At 43.0% G+C, this 16269-nt stretch overlaps 1 protein-coding gene across 5 annotated transcripts in view; it reads left to right on the top strand.

The window, feature by feature from the left end:
• mdn1 (midasin AAA ATPase 1) overlaps window positions 1-16269 on the top strand; it is a 326227-nt gene that overhangs the window by 134123 nt on the left and 175835 nt on the right. For all 5 annotated transcript variants that reach the window (XM_061812802.1, XM_061812803.1, XM_061812800.1 and 2 more), the window contains exons 35-36: window positions 14773-15003; window positions 15088-15285. In XM_061812802.1, coding sequence (XP_061668786.1) covers window positions 14773-15003; window positions 15088-15285 — 429 coding nt within the window. The remainder of the gene's footprint in view (window positions 1-14772; window positions 15004-15087; window positions 15286-16269) is intronic.

Raw genomic sequence — 16269 nt, 5'->3', positions numbered from 1 at the left:
ATTCACTTCCACCAAGGAAATTCAGAGCACCGCAAACCTCATGTTGAAGGGAAATTTAGATAATTCGACGGTTGAGATTCAAAAATATTAACTCAGGCAAAACAAACATATAGTTGACACCAACATCACCAACTTGAACTATCGTTCATTTTAGCATAAATAAACATGGTGATTTACATGTCAATCCATGTAGTTCTGTAACTTCCGTACTCAGTAAAAGAAACGTCTCATGCAGGTGCATTCCCCTCCCCCACAAGTGTCTACCAACTTCCAAAAGCCGTCACAGCAACTCTCCCCTCCCCCACTTTGGTTTGATGACTGCACAGAAACTAACCAACAGGTTGCATGGAACAGAAATATAGTTTGAGCAATGTACTGAACCTCACTGTTTAGTGTTACCCTCATGTGATAAAAAAATAAATAAAAATAGCTCTTTAAGTAGTCATATGAATTCCCGAGAATTTTAGTTCAACATTTGAAATCACTCTGCATCATTTAATTAAAAGCAGGATTGTTAACTGTATGGCATACATCCACTGTGGTATGACTGATTGTCGTGCTTAGTACCTTTTTTTTTTTTAAATTTAATTGAATTTTTTTTTTATTTCCAACATTCTACAGTCCTCGACTCTGAGCTGAAAAGGGGAAAATATTGTTTGGTGAATCTGCTGCTTCCACCTCATCATAAATTATTGACCCCACTCCTCACCCCCACCAGACAGTATAAACTTTGTATTCCATACCATTTAAATAAATAAAACGTTATTGCTTTGCGTCAATGTTAAGCTTAAAATAAATTAAAGTGAACACTGTTTATGTATATAAAGTATATCACAGATCTCAAGCTGATATATTCTACCTACAAAGGTAAAACTAAGATATTTAGCTTGCTACTAAGTAGTTTTATTTTAAGTATGAGTATTTATGCTACAGGTGGAGCAGCTGTAATGCGCTGGCCTCACAGTTCTGAGGACTGTGGTTCAGATCCTGGCGTCGCCCTGTGTGGAGTCTACATGTTCTCTCCGTGCCTGCGTGGCTTTTCTCTGGGCGTTAGTTTCCTCACACATCCCAAAAACATGCATTATAGTCATTGGACAGGTGTGATTGAGTGCGATTGTTGCGTGTCTCAATGTTTCCTGCGATTGGCTGGAAACCAAGGTAGCACTGAAGCTTTCTTGAGCATCACATTGTTCTCTCATACCGGAAGGAGTTTCAGCTATGTTTCGGGTTTCGACTCGGCTTGTAGGTGATAGATGGAAGCCATTTTGTGGTAGCCTGTGGTGGCTCGAAGGGCAGTGTCATGAGCTGCTTGGAGGGAGTCCCAGGGAGTTGGCTTCAGGTTGGGAGTCCACACAGGCGCTGGGTAGTTCAGGATCCATCTTCTTGGACGCTAGTTCGTTGCAGTGTAACTGCAGGATGCGGAACGCGGATGGAACTTGTCGAGGCTTAGTTTGGCAGTTTGCGTCTGGTGGTGGATGAGTGGCGCAACATGGCGCTACGTAGCGGTCAGTCCAGTCTCGACTTGAGCTTAATTTCGAGCATCGAGTGAGGTGGCACCAACCGTTCCACTTGGTCTAGCAAACAGACGTCATGTTTCGATGGATCAGTTTTGAGCAGACGCAGCAGAGGCAGGACAGGCCCAGGGTTAACCTCAATGGCGGCTCCTATTAGCAGGATGCGGAACAGCTTGGCCGGCGTGGGCCATTCCGGAGGCCAAAAAAATGGTTGCCCAATTCGTACTTGAGGGTTCGAGACTTTGGGTGACTCCAGGGGTGGATTGGCGTGGTGTAGGCACATAGATCCATCACGAATGAGCACCATAAACCAATACATCAAGTCTCCTGGAGACACCCCACCTCCTAGCACTATCACCAACTTGATCGTGTTCTCAGACATTCCGGGCTCCCATGAGTTGAGCTCACGCGTGTGGTGTTATAGTTTCGAGAGAATAACAACTACATTACCCGGCATGCTCAGTAGCTGGATATATAGTATATAGAAGATACGGAAGTCGCCTGGTTAACGGTACTTGGTTGACAACTTGTGAGTAAAGATTGAATCCTTGAAATACGTCTGGTCTATTTGTTATACAAGATAGCAAGACAACACAACACGCAGCTACCAAAGCGCTGACTGCAATACAGACCACTTGTTAGTGTGCAGCAAGGTTGAACTACAGACCAGAAGAACCTGTCACTCAAAGAGAGCTGACTGACCACACATCAACACCAGGAACATGCAAAACCCATCAAAGGCAGCAGAGTTTGCCACAGCTCAAGAAAAGTGTCTACCAGGCTGGCAGAGCAACAAAGCCCAGGAAAGATGGGAATACTTGACATTGTGTACACCTCAGCAATGTTGGCGTTTGGAAAGCAAACCAAAAACTCAACACACTGGTTTAAAACTTAAACTGTGGATATAAGACCTGCAGTTGAAGCTAAGAAGGCTGGGACTGCCTTCTGTCTGAAACTGTCATGGTGCTGCCGGTCCAGCCTTGGTTGTGCGGGTCCCTGCGTGGCCGCGCTGACCAGGAGGCACACACTTGCGCCTCACACTGGCTGATTGGCCCCGGTGTGTGTATATAGGACCCTGGGGACGACTGGTCCTTCGCCAGATCGTTGCAACCCATGCCCCGTTTCTGCACTCGCTTATCTCTGATCGTGAACCCGTGTGTACCGACCTCCGCCTGTTCTCAGACCGACCCCGTAAGCCTGACTCCTTTGACACTTCCGCCTTCTTTGATCGATCTCCCGTCTACCGACTCCTGTCTTCCCGCGGACCTGCTCTCTACGCCCGAGGTCCTGACTACCGCTGCTGCACCTGCCTGTCTGCCAGATCCCCGACCTTGGAGCAAAAAACGTTTTTCCCGAATTACCTCTGTGTCTTCTGAGTCCTGCATTTGGGTCCTCCCTCCGTATCGATGGGTTGTGACAGAAACTGTCTCTAAATTTAGCCACAGCAAACAGAACCTGCTGACCCGATGGGAAGCCCGCAGAAAAGTCTCGCAGGTTGGCCGGAGGCGTGCCAATGTCAATTGCCTCCAGCTCTGCTCGAATGTCCAGACTCCAGCTGACACTGCCAACATCAAAGAGATGTATGACAGCGTCAAGCAGCCATTTTTACCAATACAAATGAAAACAGCATCTCTAAAATCCTCTTCCAGTAACATCCTCAAATACTGACTAAAACAAATGGAACATTTGGTTGAGAATTATTCCCACCTCTACTCTAGGGAGGCCATTGTTTCAGAAGATGCCCTCAATGCTGTTGATCGTCTGCCTATGCTAGAGGAGTTGGACAGCGAACCAATCCTCGAAGAACTGCAAGACAACATGGACTCCCTCACCACTGGTAAAGCCCCTGGGAAAGACACTATCCTAGCCAAGGTCCTGATGTGCTACAAAATGCCCTGGCTGAAGAGCTGCACCATCTCCTCTGCCTGTGCTTGGAGGGTGGGGGAAGTACCACAAGACATGAGGGATGCCAACACCATCACCTAAGACAAAAACAAAGATGACATGTATGACTGTAACAACTACCGTGGCAGCTCCTTCTTGACCATTGTTGGGAAGCTGTTTGTTACAGTTGCTCTGAAGATTCTCGAGGTACTTGCAGAGAAAATCTACCCCGAATCTCAGTATGGTTTGCGTCCCAACAGATTCATCATCGATGTGGTCTTCTCCCTCAGACAGCTGCAGGAGAAATGCAAAGAGCAAACACTGGCACTCTTTGTACCTTCATAAACCTGATGAAGGCCTTACAGTCAGCAGGGATGGTATCTTCAAGATCCTGCCAAAAATATGGTCCCCACCTGGGCTGCTATTAATCATTAAATTCTTCCACAATTACTTGAATGAATGACTATAGTCGTCTTCGATAGCTCAATCTCGGAGTTTTAAGATCAAGAGCAGTGTAAAACAGGGCTGTGTCATTGTTCCAACACTGTTCAGAATATTTTTTTGGTGTCCTGTTGAAGCACGCCTTTGGATAAGCCACTGAGGGCATCTATATTTGAACGAGATCAGACAGCAAACTCTATAACCTCTCTCAGCTCAAGGCCAAATCCAAGGTCCAGCAGAAATGTCTCCGTGATCATCTTTTTGTGGACGATGCAGCAATCACGACCCACAAAGCGGAAGAGCTTCAATTGCTCATGGACTGCCTCATCTACACACACGAGGCTTTTGGGTTAACAATCAGCCGTAAGAAAACGCAAGTCATGGAGCAGGATATAGGCTCTCCACCCGAAATTAGACTCTCTAACAAAGCAATGTTGTTCACGACTTTGAATATCTAGGTCCTACCATCTCTGACTCTCTCTCTAGACCCAGGGATAGAGATGCATCTGCAAAGCTGTTACTACAATGGCTAGACTCAACAAGAGAGCTTGGAGAAACACCAAGTTGACAGCGCACACTCAATTCCAAGCCTGTGTCGTGAGCACTCTCCTCTATGGAAGTGAGGCAGACAATGACAACCAAACAGGAGCACAAGCTTAGCGCCTTCCACATGTCCTGTCTCCAAAGACATCCTGCCCATCACCTGCCAAGACAAGGTGACAAACACCAGTGTACTGGATGGAGCCATGGTTCACAGCATGTACAATCTGACTAAGCAGAAGCGCATGGAGGACAGAGGAATTCTAAAGGACCTCAATAGCAAGCTGGCACAAGAACCCGCCCCTCAGCCAGACCCAAACTCTGCTTCAAGGATGTCTACAAGAGAGACCTGAAACCCCTTGAAATTAATTTAGACACCTGGGAGGCCACTGACCTTTTAGACTTAGGAAGGTCACACACAATCGAAATTCAGAACACTAACCAAGCATAATGTGTTGATGAACATTCTCACATTTGAACCCTCTTTCGAAATACGTTAATGAGATATTGGAAATTAAGTCTCAAAATGGGGCCTTACGGGGTGACCTTTCACACGTAGGAAGGTCATACTGCTTTGAAATTTGGAACCCTGACTGCGCGTAACATGAGGATGCACGGCATCAAATTTCAGTCCCTTGCTCAATGCTTTCATGAGCCATTGGAAATTACCCATCAAAATTGGGCCCAGTTGAGATGACCTTTTATACTTGGGAAGGTCACAGGCATTTGAAATCTAAACCCCTGGCCTTGCGTGATATGTCGATGCACAGTCTCAGATTACAACTCTCTAACTGAATGTGTTCATGTGATTTTGGAAATTAAGTGTAAAAATAGGGGCTAGTGGCTAGTTAGTGGCGATCTTTTAGAAGGTCTCAGACATTCAGAGCTTGCCACACTCCGCATCCCTGTTGTTTCAATGGAAAGTCTCCAATTTCAACCCTCAAACTCAATGTCTTTGTGAGGTATGAGAAGTTAAGCATGAAAATGTGGCCTGGTGCTTTTTGGCAGTAGCTTTCAAACTCAGGAAGGTTGCATGAGTTTGAAAAATGCCACACTTGCTGTGCATGGTGTGTGGATGTGAAGTCTCAAATTCCAGCCATCTTGCTCAATCCGTTCATGAGCAACTGGGAATTACATGTCAAAATATGGCATAGTGTCAGTGACCTTTCATACTCGGCAAGGTCACATGCGTTCGCAATTCGGAACATTAATCGTGCATGATGTGTCGATGCACAATCTCCATTTTCAGGCCTCTCGCTCAATGCATTCATAAGATATTGAGAATTACTCTTATAAAGCAGGCCTAGTGACGTTGACCTTCATACTTAGGCAGGTCACATGCATTCGCAATTCGGAACATTAATTGTGGATGATGTGTCAATGCACAATCTCCATTTTCAGGCCTCTCGCTCAATGCGTTCATGAGGTATTGAGAATTACGCTTAAAAAAAGGCCTTAGTGCCGGTGACCTTTCATAGTGGTGACCTTTCACACTTGACAAAGTCACACGCGTTCGCAATTCGGAACACTCATGTCGCATGATATGTTGATGCACAATCTGAATTTTCAGGCCTCTCACTTAATACGTTCATGAAATATTGAGAATTACCCTGAGAAAACAGGCCTAGTGACATTGACCTTCATACTTAGGCAGGTCACACGCGTTCGCAATTCGGAACATTAATTGTGGATGATTTGTCAATGCACAATCTCCATTTTCAGGCCTCTCGCTCATTGCGTTCATGAGGTATTGAGAATTACGCTTAAAAAAGGCCTTAGTGCCGGTGACCTTTCATAGAGGTGACCTTTCACACTTGACAAGGTCATACGCATTTGCAATTCGGAACACTCATTGCGCATGATATGTCGATGCACAATCTCAATTTTCTGGCCTCTATCTCAATACGTTCATGAGATATTGAGAATTACGCTTAAAAAATAGGCCTTGTGATGTTGACCTTCATACTTGGCAAGGTCACACGCATTTGCAATTTAGAACACTCATTGTGGCTGTTGTGTCGATGCACAATCTAAATTTTATGGCCTCTAGCTCAATGCGCTCGTGAGATATTGAGAATTACGCTTAAAAAACAGGCCTAGTGACGTTGACCTTGATACTCAGGTCACGCGCGCTTGCAATTCAGAACACTCAATGCGCATGATTTGTCGATGCACGATCTCCATTTTCAGGCCTCGATCTAAATACCTTCATGAGATATTGAGAATTACGCTTAAACAGGCTTAGTGATGTTGACCTTCATACTCGGCAAGGTCACATGCATTTGCAATTCGGAACACTCATCGTGCCTGATGTGTCGATGCACAATCTCAATTTTATGGCTCCTAGTTCAATGCGTTCATGATATATTGAGAATTACGCTTAAAAAACAGGTCTAGTGATGTTGACCTTTGTACTTGGCAAAGTCACACGCATTTGCAATTCGGAACACTCATCGTGCCTGATGTGTCGATGCACAATCTCAATTTTCAGGCCTCTCGCTCAATGCGTTCATGAACTATTGAGAATTACGCTAAAAAAAAGCCTGATTGCCGGTGAACTTTCATAGTGGTGACCTTTCACACTTGACAAGGTCATTCGCATTTGCAATTCGGAACACTCATCGCACATAATGTGTCGATGCACAATCTCAATTTTCTGGCCTCTATCTCAATACGTTCATGAGATATTGAGAATTACGCTAAAAAAAAGCCTGATTGCCGGTGAACTTTCATAGTGGTGACCTTTCACACTTGACAAGGTCATACGCATTTGCAATTCGGAACACTCATCGCGCATAATGTGTCGATGCACAATCTCAATTTTCTGGCCTCTATCTCAATATGTTCATGAGATATTGAGAATTACGCTTAAAAAACAGGCCGAGTGATGTTGACCTTTATACTTTCCAAAGTCATTTGCAATTCGGAACACTCATCGTGCCTGATATGTCAATGTACAATCTCAATTTTATGGCCGCGAGCTCAATGCGTTCACGAGATATTGAGAATTATGCTTAAAAAAACAGGCCTAGTGACGTTGACCTTCATACTCAGGAAGGTCACGCGCGTTTGCAATTCGGAACACTCAATGCGCATGATGTGTTGATGCACAATCTCCATTTTCAGTCCTCTATCTCAATACATTCGTGAGCTATTGAAAATTACGCTTAAAAAAGACCTTAGTGCCAGTGACCTTTCATACGTGGCAAGGTCACGCGCGTTTACAATCCGGAACATTCATCGCGCATAATGTGTCGATGCACAATCTCAATTTTGTGGCCTCTATCTTAATACGTTCATGAGATAATGAGAATTACGCTTAAAAAATGGGTAAAGATAGCTACCCAAAACAAAAATATCACAATATGTCACAAATAATACTGTGTAAAAAGTAAAAGTGCAAATGAGAAAAGTGAAGTGTCAACACCTTTGTCCTCTCTCATCAGAGGTCCTGTTACAAGCAAGTTCATACAGAAGTATTACTGAACCACCTTTTTTTTCTTATACTTTAAAAGCCTTTACGATCATAGTGCATCTCCATTTTATTCCAGGCTAACTCAAAGGTGTCTTACATTTAATAGGAGCTACAGCATCCATGACATTTTACATTTCCTTGTTTGTGATACAGCTGTGGTCTGCATAAATTTAGCGCTGGGCCTCTTATTTTAGTATGTTTAATTTAGACACACAGGGTGGCTGAATATTTGAGAGAATCTGTAATTTAAATTAAAGAACACAAAGAATTATGTCATAATAATTTTAATTTAAAAGAACACAAACGCAAAGAACACAAATGGCTAAGTCTTTAATTTCAACAGATAAATTGGGAACATTCTTAGAGATTACTAGGTCTAATATGTGACTGAAAGAGGGTTGTGGTTTTTCTATCTGTCTGTCTGTATCTATCTATCTATCTATCTATCTATCTATCTATCTATCTATCTATCTATCTATCTATCTATCTATCTATCTATCTATCTATCTATCTATCTATCTATCTATCTATCTAATATTTAATGACTCACATTTGCAATATTATTATATAGTATATAGTAATATTAAGTAATAAATCAGTAATATGACTAATTTATAAGATAAGTTATATAACTTGACAAATGCTTTATTTACAGCTTTTATTCAGTTGAAATGTGCTGTCTGCCTCATTTCCTCGTTGTGCAGCATCAATTCTATGGGGCTTTGAGGTCACATGACTGAAACAGCCAATCAGAAAATTCCCTTGCCTTGACCAATCAGAAAATTGGATTGAATTTTCGCCTGTAGTACCCACAAGTGCCACAGGGGACGTGTGTACTCATAGGTTCTGAGGTTTCTAGCTCCCTGAGGACATTCTTTGAAACTTTTACAGAACATTTATTCGGACTAATGGAGCTAATTTAAGCATTATCTTTGTGAGGACCATCAAAATGTCATCACAAAGCGGAATGTCCTCACAAAAAAGGTGTTTTGCCAAGGGTTGGTCCACACAACGATAGCAATACAAGTGCACACGCACACACACATCCTCTGTTTTACTTTAACTAATCTTCATTACCTTCCTTTCCAGTGCATCCCTCCATCTTTAATTATTCCTCCACCTGCTACCTGGTTTCACTGCACATCACAATATTACATGTACACATCATAGTTCAAGGGGATTCCAGTCTAACCTCATGTGTCAACCTATCCATTACCACAGCACAAAGGAAGGGGCTCAGAGCCCATCCATGCTGCAGTCTCACCTCAACCTTAAATTCTTCTGTCACACCTACGGCACACCTCACCATTTTTCTGCTGCCGTCATACATGTCGTGTACTATTCCAACATATTTCTCCGCCACATCAGACTTACGCATGCAGTACCACAGTTCCTTTTTTGGCACTCTGTCATAGGCTTTTTCTCGATCCACAAAGACACAATGTAGCTCCTTCTGACCTTCTCTGTACTTATCCACTAGCATCCTCAAAGCAAACAATGCATCTGTGGTACTCTTTCTAGGCATGAAACCATACTGTTGCTCGCAGATACTTACTTCTGTCCTGAGTGTAGCCTCCACTACTCTCTCATAACGTCATTGTGTGGCTCATCAACTTTATTCCGCTACAGCTTCCATAGCTCTGAACATCGCCTTTGTTCGTAAAAATAGAAAATAGCATACTTTTCCTCCATTCTTCAGGCATCTTCTTGGCCGCTAAGTATTCTGCTGAATAAGTTGGTCAGAAACTCCACAGCAACCTCTCCAAATTGCTTCCATACCTGCACAGAGTATGTCATCAGGACCAACTGCTCTTCCATTTTTCATCCTCTTTAGTGCCTTTGTAACTTCCCCCTTACTAACTGTGTCCACTTCCTGGTCCTTCACACTTGTCTCTTCTACTCTTCCTTCTCTCTGTTTTTCATTCATCAACTTCTCAATGTATTCTTTCCATCTATTCAGCACACGCCTGGCACCAGTCAACAGATTTCCTTTGCTATCCTTAATCATCCTTACATATGCTGCACATCCTTCTCATCTCTATCCCTCTGTCTGGCCAAGCTGTTGATCCTTTTCTCTTTTTGTGTCCAACCTGGTGTAAATGCATTCATATGCCTCTTGTTTAGCCTTCGCCATCTGTACCTTTACCCTATGTCGTATTTCAATGTATTCTCATTATCTCTCCTCAATTCTCTGTCCCACTTTTTCTCTAATATCTTTCCTTGTGTGACTCTCTATATTTTTAGGTTCCACCACTAAGTCTTCTTCTCTTCTTTCCTACCAGAAGACACCCTTTGTACTCTCCTGCCTGTCTCTCTGATCAACTTGGCTGTAGTAGTCCATTCTTCTGGGAGCTCTTTCTGTCCATCGAGAGCCCGTCTCACCTCTTTCCGAAAGGCCAGGCAACATTCTTCCTTTCTCAGCTTCCGCCACATGGTCCTCTGCGCTACTTTTGCCTTTTTAATCTTCCTACCCACCACCAGTCATCCTACACACCACCATCCTTTGCTGTCGAGCTCCACTCTCCAACCACTACTTTTCAGCCAGTAACCTCCTTCAGATCACATCGTCTGCACAAAATATAATCCACCTGCATGCTTTTTACTCGGCTCTTGTAGGTCACTCTATATTCCTGCCTCTTCTGGAAATAAGTGTTCGCTCCTGCCATTTCCCTCCTTTTTGCAAAGTCCACTACCCTCTGTCCCTCAAGGCTCCTTTCCTGGAAGATGTCCTTATCCATCACTTCTTCATCGCTCCCATTTCCTTCATCAACATGTCCATTACAATCTGCACCAATCACAATGCACTCTCTTTCTGGGATTCTCAAAACTATTTTATGTAGTTCCTTCCAGAATTTCTCTTTCAACACGAGGTCACGTCCTACCTGTGACTCATAGCCGCAAATCACATTGTACATGACACCCTCAATTTCAATATTCAGCCTCATCACTCAATCTGATATTCTTTTCACCTCCAGGACATTCTTAGCCAGCTCTTCCTTTAAAACGTGTCTTCCATTTCTCTTCCCATCTACTCCATGGTAAAATAATTTAAACCCTGCTCCTAAACTTCTAGCCTCCCTACCATTCCACCTGGTCTTTTGAATGTACAATATACCAACCTTTCTCCTAAACATCATGTCAACCAACTCCTGAGCTTTTCCTGTCATAGTTCCAAAATTCAAAGTCTTGACAAAAATTTATGCTCTGTGCATTCCTCTTCTTTTTCTGGTGACAAATTCAATTTTCTTTTCCTCTTTGTCTTCGACCCACAGTCGCTGAATTTCCACAGACGCCCTGCTTGTTAACGGTGGTTTTCTTTCGATGAATGCTCAGATTTGTTTGGCACTTTTATGCCTGATGGCTTTCCTAACGCAACTCTCTGCATTTTTCTGTCCTTGGGACCGGCCTACAGACTACACTGGTTTGTACTCCTTAGGGCTGGATTAGATAAATCCATATAGTGTAATTTTTATGCTCTCTGTTCAGGCTTTGGTAGTTTATTAAAACCAAGGGAAGCAAACAAACGTGCAGTGGTTCGAGTTGATGGCTCTGAGGAAAAAGAGGTCTTATTCTGGTTTTCCGTGTTGGTGGGACCTGTACCGCCTGCCAGCGGGCAGCAGGTTAAACAAGTGGTAACGAGGATGTGAAGAGTCCTTTACAATACTAGGAGCTCTGCATTGATAACGGGAGTTGGCAATGTCCTCTATGGAGGGCAGAGAGCTGCCATTGATCTTCTGGGCACTGTTGATCACTCTTTGCAGAGTTTTCCTGTCTGCTGCTGTACATCCACCATACTATACTCTGATTCAGTATGTGAGGATGCTCTCCACGGTGGTTCTGTAGAAGCCAGCAGTAGCTTAGTTTCCAAGTTATTCTTGCTGAGCACTCTGGGTGAATTTGTCTGTGAAATCTGAAAGAATGGATCCTCTCCACACACTCCCCATTGATAAGCAGCGGGACCGTCAATAAATGTCCACAGTTGGAGTTGGTTCACTCTCAGGTGTCATAAGCCATTGTCCAGAGTCGCAGACAGTCTTCGCTGCCGGCATTATAAACGAATGGTGGAAGATCTGTCCAGCCAAGGGGTTGAGTCCATTGCAGGGCTTGTTGAGTCCCTGGGAAACCCATTAATTGCACAGTGTGTTGTGACAAAGTGTCCGGGAGGGAGATGCTGAGTGAGGAGTGTGTTGCCCTTGTGTCAACGAGAGTGTTCACTTTTTGCCCCGCAACAGAGATAGTGATCATGGCACCTGCACCGCCAGACCCATGGCTTCCCGGGCACCCCTAGTGGTACTGTCCAACCTGCTGCTGTCCATCCTGCTGCCAAGGTGGGTCGTCAAAGCTGCCATTTCTGCCTCTGCCTTGGCGCCCTTGGTTGTTGGACCAGCCACCACGCCCTTGCATTGGACCTTGAGGTGGAGGAGCTGTAAGACAGTCTTTAATCCAGTGATCGAGAGAACTACAACCAAAACATCCTTGATGAGGTTGATGTTGTTGTACTCTGCCCCGGCCCCATCCACGCCTTCCTGCGTATCCATCCTGGCTATTAGCCTGGAACCCACCTGGCTGTCTAGGTGGTTGTCTGCCAAAAAAATATGCCTGGTGGGGTTTTGGACTTCAATTTCATTATCCTCAACCCGTTGTTGCCTTAAATACATTTTGAGATGATGCAACTAAGTGTCGTCTAAATCTAGGCTCGTCGCCGGACAGGAGGTTAGGGTCAGCTTTAAGAGTGGTCTGCACTGGTTCAGGGAGACCTGCCAGGATCGCAGTCCTGAACTTAGCCTCCTCCGAACCAGACTGTCCAGGGTTATGTCCAGTCGAAAGTCCAAAGTTAAGTTCACTTAGTCAAGTGCTCAGGATGGTCGTTTAACATAACCACATAGAAAGAAGTGGGTGCGGCTGTAACAGAAGTGGGGAACCTCTCTCTGATAGCTGCGGCCAGATGCTCGAAGTGTGCTCTCAATATGGTTCCATTGGGTACATAAAGCATACCTGCAGTTCGATTTCTCGATTCTCGATTTCTTGTTGTTAAATACGAGTGCATAATCTAGATGCTGCTTGTCTCCAGTCTCCCATGCAGAGTGTATACCCCTGTAAAGTTTCCACAAAACTAGACAGCCATGCATTACCACCAGAAGAGAGATGAGACTCGCGAGGAAGACAACATCTTTAAGATCAAACGGCTTGTATATTGGACCTCCTGGATCCTCTATCATACAGTGATGAAAGTCCTCCGGATTTTCTAGGAATTCCAGATTTTGTAATTTTCATGAAAATTGCTCCAGAAAATTGAAGAAATTGCCCAAAATTAATCTGGATATTAGTTGACAACATTGAACGAACATGCGTTTTGAGTTCGTTGTTTTGGTTTCACAAGCGTAGCCATGTTGATTTTAGTTTATTTTATATATTTAGTTATATTAATCCAGTTAGTTATTTTAAGGCCATCTCTAATCACACCCGCAACTTTATCTGTGAGCATGACTGCCCACACCTGTACATTTTTCAAGTGTGTGTGTGTGTGTGTGTATATATGTGTGTGTATGTATATATATGTGTGTGTGTGTGTATGTGTGTGTGTGTATATATGTGTGTGTGTGTGTGTATATATATGTGTGTGTGTGTGTGTATATATATATATATATATATATATTATATATATATATATATATACACATACACACACACACACAATATAGAGGCAAACCCTCTGTTTTTAAGGGATCCCATCCCCTTAGGTGTAACAGGTAAACCTCACAGTGCAGTTGTAAGTCTACAATATATAATAATCTGATACCAATGAATTCTCAAATTTAGGCAGTTCAATATGCAGAATTCAATAGTAACAGGCTTCTCCTTACCTTTGGTTTTGGTCACGACCTGGAGATGTCACAAGTACAGATGACCATCCTCGACTTGTGCGGATAGCACTCCTGTGTTTCTCATCTCTCTTTATCTCATCTGTTGATGGCCAACGCCCGTCTACCCTTGACTTAAGGTCGGGGTCACCAAGAAATTGTAGGGATTTGCGAGTTTGGACCCTACGCATGTTCACGGATCGAGGAAGAGATGACCAATGATTAGACAAAGCAAATGGATGTATTACAAAGGAATATGCAATACAGACGTCCAGGTCTTATCTAGGTATCTGCCACACATGAGACGTGTGTCTACTGGCAGGATACCTCAAGAAAAAGACAAAAGCTGCCCGGTAACACAAGGTTTTTATATGTATGGGTCCATTTTTGTACGTTACTTTCTGTGCAAATAAAAAAACAATTTGTCTTTCTTTTTCCCCCCTCATTGTTTAAAATTATTATGCACTTTTGTTAATAAAAAAAAAGGTTTTACAAGGCTGGGGGCCGAGTCGATACAGATACGGCAGTGCACTCCCGTCCTAGCATACTCTACTACTAAAGCATACATTTTAAATAAAAAATAAATATTTCTTAAATCATTTAGTTATATAAAGTATTTAAACTATACATGAATTTCTACTATGCAGTTTATTCTCAGGAAAAGCTAAAAAATAATGCTTTAAAAAAACATTTTTTAGGCTTGGAATGCATTATTTCATTTTCCATTAATTGTAATGGGAAAACGCGCTTCGGATTTCGAACATTTCACTTCTCGACCGGCCTGGAATGGATAGTGGTCGAGAACTGAGGCAATTGTGTGTGTGTGTGGTGTGTGTGTGTGTGTGTGCGTGTGTGTCTGTTTGACTTCAGCGAACATGGATTTGTTTAACTGAGACGTTCAAACTCTGAGGTTCCACTGCATTTGGTCTGAGACGTTACAGTTTGAGAAAACAATAACCAACGTTGACAGATGTTAATGGTTTCACATTTCCTACTTAATTCCCTGTACTAAAATATTTTGTTTGTGACACTTTTCTTTTTTTTCAATTTCACATAGATGGTGATATTGCAGACCTGATCCTAGATTTCATAGAGTGGTTAACGCTTCAGGATTTTGGCCGACACTGTATCCTCAGTGTCAGAGACATTCTTTCATGGGTGAACTACCTCAATGTTGTCTGTCAGCGGAATGACAAAAAAAGTGGAACAGAGTGGGACCTCAAACAGGACACCATTCATGCGATCATCCACGGTGCATGTCTGGTTTATATTGATGGGATTGGTTCAGGTGGGCAAATTGTTTTACTTCTTCTTTGGATTATACTCAACAGCAAATGTTCAAGAAATGCTATATTCTTTTTTCTCTTTGAAGGAGCCACTGTGTCCCGTTCCAACAACGCTACTAAGGCACGCGAGATGTGCTTGGGCTTCTTGCACAAGCGACTGAGCAAACTGAATAAACCAACTCAGGAGATAATTCATGCACTCGGTATTTATGATACCAGCCTTCTTGGAGCACCTCAATGGGGCAAAGACTTCTTTGGCATCAACCCCTTCTACATTCCTTTAGGTAGAGAAATATCCCATTTTAAAGTTATTTATTTATATAGTTATAGTTTGTCTTGATTTCTCATCTGCATTATGAATTCTGAATCATTTTTAGAAACAAATTCCACTTCAAACAGAACACATTTAAGTTGAAGCTGTTAGACTCATCGCGATATTCAGGAGAATGAGGGGGACAAATGTAGACTACATCAGGTTTAATTCATCAAACAAAAGTAAAGAAAATGAATGTCTGTGAATGCTGATAAACAAATATGCGAACACAACTGTTTCATTGATAGTCATGTTATGTTTCAAGTCACAAAGTGTCTGGTAGAATGTCCGATGGACAGAGAGACAAAACTGGAAACTTTGTGGAAGGAACATCAGCTCTACGTTCCCGGATGCAAAAATGAAGCATAAGTAAAGAACACTGTCCCCACCTTAAAACGTGGAGGATGTTCTCAGTCTGGTTCTCTGCCTCTCAGACAGCGATTCTTGAAGCCATGCAGAGTACATCAGCAGGTATCAAGGTATTCTAGAGAGAAATATGCTGCCCAGTGTCAGAAAGCTTGGTGTCTTTAGGCTATATTTCTGTGATTGACACATTCATTATGTGCATGATATTGTGGGGCACATGCTAGAGCAGGGGTGTTGTCATGTAGGAAGTTTTGAGACAATAGACACAGACACCAAAGGCAAGATTCTGGCAAGGAGAGATGAAGTCACAGTAAATTGGCCTAATCTCTGTAGCTTCATACTCTACCAGAGCCTTTAATTAAGAATCACACAGGTTAATCGATACAGAAGTCAACATGAGATTACATAGAAAGTGATGAAAACATCACAACAGTTTCAAAGGTTTATTTGTTTTTACCCTGACAGTTGTTTACTCCGCCTGCATCTGGACCCCTTTGTCCCCTGTATCTTTAAAGCCAATGTGGTCAAGCTACCCTGACCTAAGTGTGGGTGGCAGTGTCCTGTGTTCCCAGAATGGTAGTTGTTATTC

Source organism: Syngnathoides biaculeatus, chromosome 23 (genome assembly GCF_019802595.1).
Source record: "Syngnathoides biaculeatus isolate LvHL_M chromosome 23, ASM1980259v1, whole genome shotgun sequence".
NCBI lineage: Eukaryota > Metazoa > Chordata > Actinopteri > Syngnathiformes > Syngnathidae > Syngnathoides > Syngnathoides biaculeatus.
This window is presented reverse-complemented; position numbering and strand designations above follow the sequence as displayed.